The 12,425-nt window shown below is 45.3% G+C and overlaps 1 protein-coding gene across 1 annotated transcript in view; it reads left to right on the top strand.

The window, feature by feature from the left end:
- Positions 1 to 12,425, top strand: part of LOC146203500 (protein qui-1) — a 587,371-nt gene that overhangs the window by 400,697 nt on the left and 174,249 nt on the right. The window contains exon 5 of the mRNA XM_084588801.1: positions 12,086 to 12,276. Coding sequence (XP_084444927.1) covers positions 12,086 to 12,276 — 191 coding nt within the window. The remainder of the gene's footprint in view (positions 1 to 12,085; positions 12,277 to 12,425) is intronic.

Consider the following 12,425-nt stretch of genomic DNA (forward strand, 5'->3'; position numbering starts at 1 on the left):
AGTCTTTCCCAAACTCCAAACAATGCTCATAACCCTCATTTGTACGGCCCAAACTAGAATATGCATGCGCTATTTGGGACAATAATCAACTTAATCTTTCTAACAAGCTAGAAGCAATACAAATCCGAGCCGCAAGATTCATCTTCTCTGCATATTCTTATCATGAAAGCGTAACGAAACTAAAATGCAATGATCATTTATCAAATTTAGCTAACCGGCGTAGCATCGCAAGACTATCTCTTTCTCATAAACTCTATTATCATCTTTCGCACGAATCTGTTATCATCCCTGCATACCGCATCTCCAGCCGCACGAACCACGAAAAGACAACCCATCCTCCGCAAACCCGCACATCTGCGCATCTATATTCGTTTTTCGTTCGCACAGCAAAAGACTGGAATGACTTGCCTGCCGACGTCGTGCTCCATACAGACCCATCAATGTTCAAAGCATCACTCGAAGCAATATTATGCCCTGTAACCCACTCCCTCATGTAATACCCCTTCATTGGGGCCTTTGAGGTCGAAATAAATAAATAAATAAATAAATAAATAAATAAATAAATAAATAAATAAATAAATAAATAAATAAATAAATAAATAAATAAATAAATAAATAAATAAATAAATAACCCTCCTCACAATCTTCAAAACACAACTCAGATCAGGGGAGCATTCCCGGGCCCTCCCGGCTTTGGGTCGCTGTAATACCATTTCCCTATTCATTTAACTTCCTCTTCTGGTGACCAAGAGAACTGTGTCCTTTGGAACCTAAGTGTCTATTGTCAAAAATTGTGTTAAGCCTGCAATACAGTACAATGCATTAGTGTTTCAGGGGAGGTATTTTTGTTCTTATTTATTTACCAGTCAGTTGTCCTTTAATAGAGTAGCCCCTCGCAATAACAGCCTGCACGTAGCGAAACCATTCCTGCGATGGATGACTCAGTGGTATCCTATGCCTTAGATAAAGGGCCGTATCAGTTTTTATGCCCTATGCGAGCTTATGCCATTTTATACGGAGCGAGAGCAAACGTTCCTTTCATAGGCGAAGTTAAAGTGCCCAACATCCCCTTTTGGCAAGGCTCCGGCTTGAGCTGATTGATGATGAGATACAGCTGATGAAGTGCATCGACTCGAGAAACAATGACGAAAACACATAGTAGGCCGCCCACTCTGCATAGCGCTCCTATTTCTTACCTCGTTACTAATTTTCATGCTGTCGGCGTCCGCAGCTTACCTGCATCGGTTGGCAGGTGGCAACGTGGAGCGAGACAAATCCGCCTTTCCACATTTATGAGAGAGAAGGGATAGATAAGAGAAAGATATAGAGGACGGAAAGTGGCGGGTGGCACCGAGGCTTAGTCGTCCGCTTCGGCTACGAGAAGGGGCTGCTTTGAAACCTTGCGCCGGACAAGGATGAGTAAAGGTGTCTCTCAGCCCGGCGTGAAAGTGTTCGCTTCAAAGAGGCTCCGCGAACCCCGCTGCGCTGTTTCGGAGGCAAACCGAGTTTCGAAAGCCTCAACATCAAGGGAGTGTTTAAGAAAGGGTGGCAATCTCTCTTTCTCTCTCTCTCTCCTTCGTATGTAAAGTACGCTACATAGGGAAACCACGCCGAAGCCCACTTTTCGACCAAAACCAACAATGTCCAAGAAATACACGGTTCAACTGTCAAAAAGTTAACTGTACTTTGCTAGTTCTCGCGAAAGCTCAAACTGGGCCCTCGCCCCTACTCATTAGTAAATCGCACGTGTATTTCAAATAAAATGTATGCAATTGAAAACAGAAAGAAAACTAGACAGTGTCAGTCCGGTTTGGCAAGCTACCGTCACGCTAAAAAAAGATACCAGCCGAGCTCCTTTAGCGAGTGAGCAGCGCTGAATGATGACTGAAGCCGTCACGTGAGCCTCCCTCTTCCGGCCGGCGCCAAAGCCGACGGACGGGGCTCGTAGAGTCCAGTGGCTCTAGGGGCTCGCACTGAGTGGCGCAGTGCCGCGGCCGAGTCCGGCAGCACGTTGATGGAGCGACCGCGGACAAGGCGCGTGATGTACGCTCTCCACCGACTTGGCGCGTAATCCTCCTTGACGCATGGCCACAAGTGGTGGTACGGCGCCGGCGAAAAGAGCGGCCGCATTCTTGCGCCGTTGTAGCCGCGAGCATAGTCCGGTGCTTTCGCCAAACGTTTCTCCTTTCTCTCCGTCTCTCGTACGTCTTGCTTTCCTACCTGTGCACATGTATTCGCGCGCTCCTGGGTACTTCCTACTGTCCTGGCTAGTCCTGATCGACGTAACTGCGTTCAGGCCACTTTCGCAGCCGCTGTTGATGCCTTGCTTCTGGTGAGGCTGCCGACGATAGATGCGACTTCCACGTGCTGTATCGAGCTGCTTTACTCGACGTCACCAACCTACTTCCGCGGAACATGGTCGCAGTTGTGTGACTCTTCGTTTCATGTCGCGAATAACGTTTGTTGTGTCTTTTGGTTTAAAAACAAAGTGCGATTTTTTTTTTTTTTTTTTTACAATAATACAAAGTAGTACATAACGCTCTGTACCTTCTTCCGTGATCTGTTTTTGTTGCAAGCTTCACCGTTCGACTACAAAGTCGAGCTAAAATTTTAAAATATCAAGATTTAATGCCCATTACGCAGTAGGTGTTTAGAGCAACCAGCTCTCAATCAAGGCTGTGCTTGTCGCACCTGAGTTAGTAAGCTTCGTGATACCAAAGATTTTTGGTAGTAGAATACGATTTCGGATGCTCAACCTGATAGAGAACAGGTAAAAACAGACAATAAGAATTCGGCCAAGCTCCGTGGCTTTTCGTACCCGCTCAGATTACAAAATTATCGCACTTCGTAGTCGGAAAAAACTAATAATGGGAGGTTGTGGCCAATTACTTCACCAGGGTGGCCAATTCCTGTTCTGGTGAGGGAGTGCGTTGTCGGAGGTGTTCAGCGGCATCAGGTCGCACCCCAAACCTGTTCATTGACACATTGACACATTGATTTTTTTTTATATATATATAAATCTGGTGGAGAATTGCACAGCACCGGGATTCAATCCACGGTCCTCTTGCATACGAGGTGGATGTTCTACCTCAACGCCGCCGCTACTTTTTTTTTTTTTTCAGACATGGTATTTGTTACACGTGGTTATGTACAGAAAGGGTTATGTACACAGACTATTTGCAATGCACTCAGCCGTTGCTGAGATGCACAACAGAAAACACAACTAAAAGGCAGGTAAAGATAAACACTGTGTCACCAGCGGAAACCAATCAGGTTATCAGGTTGAAAGTCATTTTCATCATAAATGCCCTTCAGTTGCAGCATCATTCTGCTGAAATGGAGTCTAGGTGGAACAACAGGTTCAGCGTTGCGATCCAACATGCGTGTCTTCCACAAGCTATGAAGTCCAATAAGGAAAAACATGTCATATGGTTCGTAATAAGATTGTGTAACAGCAAGATACCGCAAGCTGTACGAATTTAAAACAAAGTCTTTCTTTAGAGTTCTTTGAACCACATCCCAAAAAAAGAATTGCGTCTTTGCAATTAATAAAACAGTGCTCAAATGTTTCAGGCGCATCACACAGACAGCAGTTTACAGAAGATACAAAAATATTTTTCTCATGGAGCCATGTGTTAACAGCTAGAGCTTCGGTGTGCAATTTAAAGAAAAAAATGTTTTGTGCACGGAGAAATCTGAAATTTGCACACCCTCTTTAACACATCATGACCCTTAAGACCAAAGTATAAAGAACGATACAGTGGTGGCGGAAAAAGCATTGCTATCAATTCCTTGTATATTCTCTTGCTCGAAACAGAATATAAGTGGTCATTCGAGAATCGTGCTGTCAAAAACCTCACCTAAGCATAAACTTCTTGCATAAATCCTAGTAACTGCGGGCGGTCAGTAAAATCTGAAGAAACCACTAAGTCAGGAAGCAGATTCATGAAATTAACTTGTAGGAATGCTCTAATAATCGAATGTGAACAATCACGAAAAAAGAAGAAACGGGCAACTAACTGCCTTACATACAGATGCACTAAGCTGAGCCTCCCTGCACAAACAGGTCTGAATAGGTTATCACGTCGAATCGGTTCAAAATTGGATGACCAAATAAACGTCGCAAATATTCGGTGAAAACGCTGAATGTAATGCCTAGAACAGTGAAGGACCTGAAGCACGTAATAAAGTTTTGTCGCCAAAAACATGTTACAGGCCTGAGCCCGACCGAATATTGAAAGTCGATGGGGAACAAATGTATTAGCATAACGCTAAAGGACTGGAACGCGCTCTTTCCAGTAATTTGCACTTGACTTAAATGCATGTAGTGGAACGCCCGGATGTTTTGGGGGCACACATGACCATTCAACTCCTGCATATAGGGGCGGTGTTGAGCCCCACGAACCAAAGCAAAGGCCGGAACTCTTGGAGTGGTTCATCTGAGCACCAGAAACAATGCCAAATTGTTCTATGCTGGTTATAACTTTTTCTATGCTTGGTTTGTCGGTGCAGAAAAACGCAAGATCGTTCGCATATGCAAGCACTTCAACCTCGTTTCCAAAGAGAGGGAAGCCATGGATACTACTGTTATGTAAAACACTAACAAAGTGGCTCCAAGTAAAGAGCAAAAAGCAGCTGAGACATCGGACAGTCTTGCTTCACAGAAGAGTTGATTGGTACGGGGCTTGATAGGTGGCCATTTACAATTAGGCGAGTCGAACAATTTCTATAGCAATGTTGCACCCCCTTCAGTACTACAGAACCAACATTCGCTCGCTCCAGAAGAGAAAACAGGAAAGAATGACGAACTCGATCAAATGCTTTTGCGAGGTCGACCTGAAGTAAAGCAACCTGATCATGAGAGCAGGAGCACGATTCGAGAATTGTGCGCGCAATAGATACATTACTTTGTATGACACGGCCCTTCAAGCTGCACGTCTGGTGAGGGCCAATCAGAACCGACATTGCGAACTGTAGGCGATTTGATAAAATTTTGGCGAAGATCTTATAATTCACATATGCCAGTGTGATTGGTCTATAGCCTTCTACTGAGCGTAATTTTTCTTCATCAGTACTCTTTGGAATTAGGACTGTGTGGAATTTTGTAAAAGTCTCAGGAAGGACTTCTAGGTTAAAACTCATCACGAAGACATCTAGCAGGATATGAGCAAGAACTTGTTTAAAAGCTTTGTAAAACTCACAGGAAATGCCATCAGGACCAGGCGTTTTTGAGAGAAGTAATTGATCAATTTCCACTTCTACCTCTTGCTGCGTGAAAGGGCTACTAATTACAGCACAATCATCTTCTGATAAAGGGGTCACCAGAGATGTGAAACGCGAGATAAGGTCAATTTCTTACAGGAGGAGTGGCCCTAAACAACATCGAGTAATAATCCACGAATGCGGACGTAACCTCACTCGTACTCGTAACCAATGTGCCATTACGATGACGTTCATCAAGCAAAGCTTGCCGTGTCGGCCGTTCGCAGTGCAAAGCACGCTTGACACGAGATAGAATTAAGGCACCCCAGTATCGTTCCGCATCATGCCTTTGTAATTCACTTTTGACGCTAGCAATTTCGTCCGTATATGATCTAGGGGATTCACATTCTAGTTCATACAGGTTACACAAGTTTTTGTTAAGTGCCTGCTCCTAATGTTTTTTGTATAAAGATTTAATTGAGGCAAGTTCAATTGCTATTACACGTACTTCTTGCTTGAACATTTCCCAAGCGGCGAACAATGGTAGATCTCTGGAAAAACATGATTGGAGCTCTGAGCACACACGGATGATAAATTCTTTGTCATTTACCAGCGATGAGTTTCACTTCCAAGGTTCCCACTACGGCCTAAGCTTTTAATGGTCATTGCCAACGAGCCGGGCTACTACTATGCAATGAGCAGAAAACGAAACCGGTATAGTTTCGCAAACAAGCCAGCGGGAAACTAATGCACAAGATGCATAGATCCGGTCTAGACGAGGGTCAGAATGCCCCTGAATGTGGGTGAATGATCTAGAAGCGCGACAGGGCACCCCTGTATCAACCAGTCCCGCATCTTCTGTAACACGGAACAAAAGTTCGCCGCTCCTGTCACTGCGTGCGTCTGGACTAGAACGATCTATGGGGTTGCAAACAGTTGAAGTCGAAGATGTCGGTCACAGTCAAGTAAACTGGATATGTGTTCAAAAAAACTTATGCGCTGAGTCACAGTATTGAAAGCATAAACATAATTTTCCGCTATGACTTCCTAAAGAGTAGAAGATCGCAACATATCAACCGGCCCTCGCGTCGATATTATAAGTTAGGCCAGAACAAGACAGCGTCTTTCGCAGAAACAGAAAACAACCTGCCGAAAAGCCCACAGCATCCGCAACAATGACATTAAAATCTGCCAAAAAGGGCTGTAGAGCTCTCTCGGTTTCCTCCTCGCTCTCTATCTTCGTCTCTTAGACTGCCACAATATCTAGACGCCACCGCTACTTCATAGTTTATGGAAGAGAAAGTAGTTCACTTCTTTTTTCTTTTATTTTTTTTCTAAGATAGTTATTGCTCCAGGGCATCAGTAAGGTATGAGATGAATAATGAGCTAATGCTTAATGAATGGAAAAAGGATGGCTGATTTTATGAAGTCCAAGAGTGAGCGATGATGTGGTCGCTGAGTCCAAGCGAGATACGAGGCAGGATTGTTGGCTGAAAGGCCAGCTATCATCATGTGCCGGATACGTGTTGGTTTCAAAGCTGGGCAGCTCCACAGCAAATGGTGAATGTCGGCTTCAACATTTCCGTCTTTACATATCGGACCCCCTGGGCGGGGATACAAGTATCGAAAATGAGACCACGTCCGAGTGACAGCTGGTGTGAGGGCAACCCCTACCCGGACCACCTAAGCGCAACCTCCTCTGCACGGGTGAGACCGCTGGGGAGGGATACCGCACACGGAGAGATAAGAGCACGTGTGCGGCGCCGGAGGTGTTCCTTTCTTGATAAAATGAGGGTAGCGTCGTCCACATCAAGGAGCTGTGGTAATTATGAATCTTGGGTCACGAGGCGCATCGCTAAATCAGCTTGACTTTGTGAAGGCAAAAGGTCCCGTGGGACCCACTCAATACGTGCTGACTGCGGGATGCGCGCCGCAAGCTGATGAATGTCTTGACATATGTTTGGGCAACGGCTGACACATCGGAGTAAACGTACCGTTTGAAGTGCGTCAGTGCGGATGACAACTTGGGCCGTAGGGAGCATAGTGATAGTGTCCACGGAGCAGAGCGCCTCCTGAACTGTCACGAGCTCAGCGCAGTAAGGTAGGTTGTTCCGAAAGTTTAAACGTAGATGTCTGATTCAGGCTAGGTCTCCGTGGGCAGTAGATTGCTGTTTTTGCTTTACAGCCTTGTATGCTTACATCCACGTATGTTAAAATGGATCCTTGAGGCAGGTGAGCCTCTTGCTCTTGAAATCTCTGGCGAAGGGACGATGCCGAGTTGCCAGACGTTGGTCTGCGGATATCTGTTAGCTTATTGTCGCCTAACTGTACAAACTTCCAGGGAGGGAGAACAGGCGCAGGTGCCTGCTGAATAATATGTGAAGTTGCATACGCCCTCAGTGCTTACATGAAATGTGATAAGGAGGCTTTAAGTCTGAGCGCCTCACGGCGCTGCTGCACCAGCTGATCGATGGTGTTGAGCTGCGCATTCTCCTGTAATGCTACGACCGGAGTGATTCGCGGAAGGCATGTAATGGTTCTCATTGTTTCTCGGTTCACGCCTTCTAGGCGATTATGAGTTCACGTCTTATTTGTGCTGCCAGTTTGTCAAAGTGAACGTAATATAAATTTCAACACAGACCTTACCACGTTTCGTGAATTATTTTTTATGCACCTGTGTGTTTACATAGACGACGGGTGGTAAGCCGTGAAGACTCGTTCTAGATTAGCTGGCTCTTAATTTAGCTGTAGAATATCATTCGATTCATGTACTTGTCAAATGGGCATGCTCTCTTATTTGTGCAAATAATACTAACAGGCATGAAGTTGGAAAATTGCCACACCTCTGGTTGGGTGCTAATTCGAAATCCCTGGGTTCAAATTAATTAACCTTCCTTTTTGTGTGTGAATGGTAAGCATTTGGTTATTTAGCACTTGTGATATTCAACGTTTCGTAACTAACAGCTTGTTTGACGCAAGTTTCCTTTCATATTTAGTAAATATGGGAGCCAACAAAAACAGCAGAGTCTGCAGCCGGCTCTTCGTTAATGGCGACTAGTAAAATGACTCAAAGAAACCTGCATACCTACCGACAATATTCCAAGAGCTTACAGACGGTCTAGAGGGGGACCATCCAACAAATGTAAATTTATTTTTTGCTTTTCATTTCAAGCTGGATAATGCATGTTAGGTAACTGCAGGGTATAAAATTTTCAAGCAAAGCTTTATATATAGGGGGTGCACAGCAACCATAGTTCTGCATAAAGAAATAACAAAATTCCTATAAAGGAAGCTGTTAGGCAAGGACACACGATCTCCCCAGTACTATTAACAGCTTGCTTAGAAGAAGTATTCAGCGACTTAGAACGGGAGCAGTTAGGGATAAGGGTAGATGGAGAATACCTCAGTAATGTGCGATTTGCTGATGACATTGCCTTACTAAGTAACTTACGGGATGAACTGCAAAGAATGATTAATGACCTAGACAGGAAAAGTAGAAAGGTAGGCTTGAAAAATCAATATGCAGAACACTAGGGTAATTTTCAATAGTCTAGAGGAGGAACAGCAGTTTATGTTAGGTAGCGAAGCACTGGAAGTAGTAGGCGAATATGTCAACTTAGGACAGGTAGTAAACGCAGATCCGGACCACGAAAAGGAAATAGTTAGAAGAATAAGATTGGGATGGAGCGCATTTGGCAAGCACTCCCAGATTATGGCATAGCAGCTTACCGGTATCGCTCAAGAGGAAAGTATTGTTACGGAGGAGCAAGGACGAAGTAGCGGGCAGTGGCGCAGGCAGGAGCGCTCGCGCTAGGCCCGCTAGCAATTCATTAAACGTCATCTACCATCGCCATCGGTAATGTTCTGTCGTCTTTCTTCATCGGCTTGCCGCATCGTAACATTTGGTTGGAGGTGCGGGGCACTTCATCGTCACCCCCTCATTCTGGTCCGGAGCTTCGGCGCCCTGCGAGTTCTTGCGCCGTCGGCTGAAGGTTAGGAGGTATCGCATGGCTGTTCCCCAGCCTGCCAGACCCAGCAAGACCTTGCCGTTTTCTCGCCATACCCTTAAAGGCGGAGCTTACGTCCCTGCCCTGTCCCCCTTTTGTAGCTATCCCGGCCGCGGCGGAGACCGCTTTTCGATGAGGAAGAAAGCAAGGCGCCCATGTGCTGTGCGATGTCAGTGCACGTTAAATAAGCCCAGATGGCCGAAATTTCCGGAGCCCTCCACCAAGGCATCCCTCATAGTCTGAGTCGCTTTGGGACGTTAAACTCCATGAACCAAACCAAACGTTTTTTTTTTTTTGTCAACGATCATTTAATGTAATTTTATTGCGACAGCAATACTATGACAGCCAAAGCGAGACCTAGGGTGGCCGCAGCTACGCCGTGAAGAAGCGTAGCTACGGTCTCCTCATAAAAAAATTGCCGACGATTACGTTACTTCCTAATGCGAAATTCGAACCCAGCTCATCAGCTGTTTCACCTTTTCGATAGATTGAGGGAAGGAGTTCGAGCAAGACACGTATGTACTATTACAGACATTTTCTTTTTTATTTTTCACGCGTATTCCTTCAAGAAACACTCCACTAACAGTTCTTGGCTATCATGAAAGAAAATTTGTGGTAGGACAAATAAGGAGAGCAATTATCAGGAGGCTGCGGGGGCGTTGGCCACAGGAACGTTGCGCGACGAACAGATAGCAGCGACTGATTGATGCCGCTGACGCCGCTTGCGAGTGAAGCGAGTGAGAACGGGATGCACGCACCGTGATCAGCCGGTGTTTCGGTAACCGGAGAGCACCCTCGCTGCCAAGCAGGAAGAGGGGGGGGGGGGGGGGGAGGGGGGGACCCCCTTTTCTTTCTGCATGGCGGCGACGGTGTTCTACGCAGTCACGTTGCCTTGACTCGCTAGCGGCGTCGGCGGCATCAGTCAGTCGCTGCTAGCGCTGCCTCCGGATAAAGGATAAGCTTAAGTGTCCCATTAATGTAGCACCTTACACTGATAGGGCGTGATAGGGGAATAATGTAGCAGGCAAAAGAAGCTTCCGCCGCTACCTTCGCAATTCAACTAGGGTTAACCAGAGCTAAACCACAACTAATTTTCTACTCTAAACAATTCGATCCCTTAGGGCGATATTACAAGCTGACAAGTGGGTGGCTTGTCGGATTAATGACAACTGCTCGTCCCGTTTGCACACGCCAAGCAGACACGATATGAAAATAGATAGAGGTGAGGCCTACCTATCAGCAACGTCTCCTTTCTCTTCAGTAATTATGGATAGCGTCACAGTCGATTTTTTATATTTTTATGCTGTTATAAGACCCTGTTCAACCCTTTTATAAGACCGAGCTCTGACGTTTGCTTCCGACTGTTGCAAGAAGACAGGATAACGTCACCAATGCTTGATGCCTTTTGATTGAAGTCGGCGAAAAAAAATGGTTGCACACTTTTTCGCGCTAGACATAAATAAATGCATTAGCAGGTCGCTCGTTCTTTCTTCTTTTTTTTCTATTCCTTTCGTTTTCTGTCTTTTTTCTTTATTTATTTCCATCTTTCTTCCTTTCTTTCTTTCTTTCTTTCTTTCTTTCTTTCTTTCTTTCTTTCTTTCTTTCTTTCTTTCTTTCTTTCTTTCTTTCTTTCTTTCTTTCTTTCTTTCTTTCTTTACTACTACAGTCGAGGCAGAAAGATGGGCTAGTTAGTCTGGCATCATTAATAAAAAACATACTAGCGCATATAACACAGACAAAAACATAAATAAATGCATTAGCAGGTCGCTCGTTCTTTCTTCTTTTTTTTCTATTCCTTTCGTTTTCTTTCTTTCTTTCTTTCTTTCTTTCTTTCTTTCTTCCTTTCTTTCTTTCTTTCTTTCTTTCTTTCTTCCTTTCGTTCTTTTTTTCTTGCTTTCTTTCTTTACTACTACAGTCGAGACAGAAAGGTGGGCTAGTTAGTGTGTCATCATTAATAAAAAACATACTAGCGCATATAACACAGACAAAGACATAAAAGAAGACAGGACGAGCGCTAACGATCGGTCGTCCTATCTTCTTCTATGTATTTGCCTTTGTGTTATATGCGCTAGTATTTTTATTAATTGTTACTGCTACACCCCAGAGGTGAAATCTTGAAATCATGCGAGATTCTGGCAGACTTCAGAACTTGTACACGCGCTCTCTCTCTTTATAGACGAGACTTAGAGCTCAAAATCGTCAAAGCTGGACGATTTGGCTTACCTTTTGTCTTCGTTTTGTATTTCTAAGCAGTGTCTCGTCTCCAGCTAGTCTTTCTTTTATTGTGCAATATTACTGCAGATCCAATGCGCTGAAAATAGCTCTATACCGTAGAGAAGATCCAAACAGTGCGACGCCTTGAGGGATTAATATGTGCGTAAAACTATAAAGCAGTTTTTCCGATGTGTTAGGAAAACCACGGATGATCACGGTCTGCATAACCAATCCCGCGAAATAGACCACTGAAAAAATTTGAAAAAAAAAAGTCTGAAAAAAAAAATCCGCGGAGAAATTGTCGGATTCCTTGCTTTCCGCTTGACCGGGTCCTAATGGGAAGAGAGATGCTGCAGTCCTGCACACCTCATCACCAACGCGTACCTATACACAACACTGCGAAACGGGGGTTGGGCGGCGAACTGAAACCGAGGTTTAGTCAGCGGCTTGATGCGGATGAAACGGATGCGGTTTAAAGTAGAATAAATGAAATCTAGACATTAATAATAGCGCAAAAATCGATGAAAATTACGAATTATTTTACTTAGAAAAACGAATGGATATTGGGCCAGTGAACCTGCTTTACTAACATAACAGTGTTGTCACTGACGCGGCAGTGTTATGCATTGCGGCTGTGGCTAATTGGTGTCATCTCTGCGCAGACTTCGAGCACGAGCGTCGCGTGGTGCAAGAAAATGTGCTGCCCGAGCTTCAGCGGCACTGCGCCTCCCTGGGCGTGGATGTGGAGCTCTTGGATCTGCAACAGGGCCAGGACCCGCGGCTGCGGCCAGCCGCTGCCACTCTGCGAGAGCTGGAGGACTGCCACGCCCGCTCCCTGGGATGCTTTCTCATCGTGAGTGTCGAGACTACCTCGTCGCACTGGGCGCTCGTATACAGCGGGACGCGCGGCCGTCGTCGGGATGCGCAGATGGGGAGCCACCGGGCGCTCGATCTATTCGTGCATTAGAGATGCTAATGCAGGTTTCGCGCCAACCTGCATTA

This window comes from Amblyomma maculatum, chromosome 1 (assembly GCF_055883805.1).
Source record: "Amblyomma maculatum isolate TAMU_Amacu chromosome 1, ASM5588380v1, whole genome shotgun sequence".
NCBI lineage: Eukaryota > Metazoa > Arthropoda > Arachnida > Ixodida > Ixodidae > Amblyomma > Amblyomma maculatum.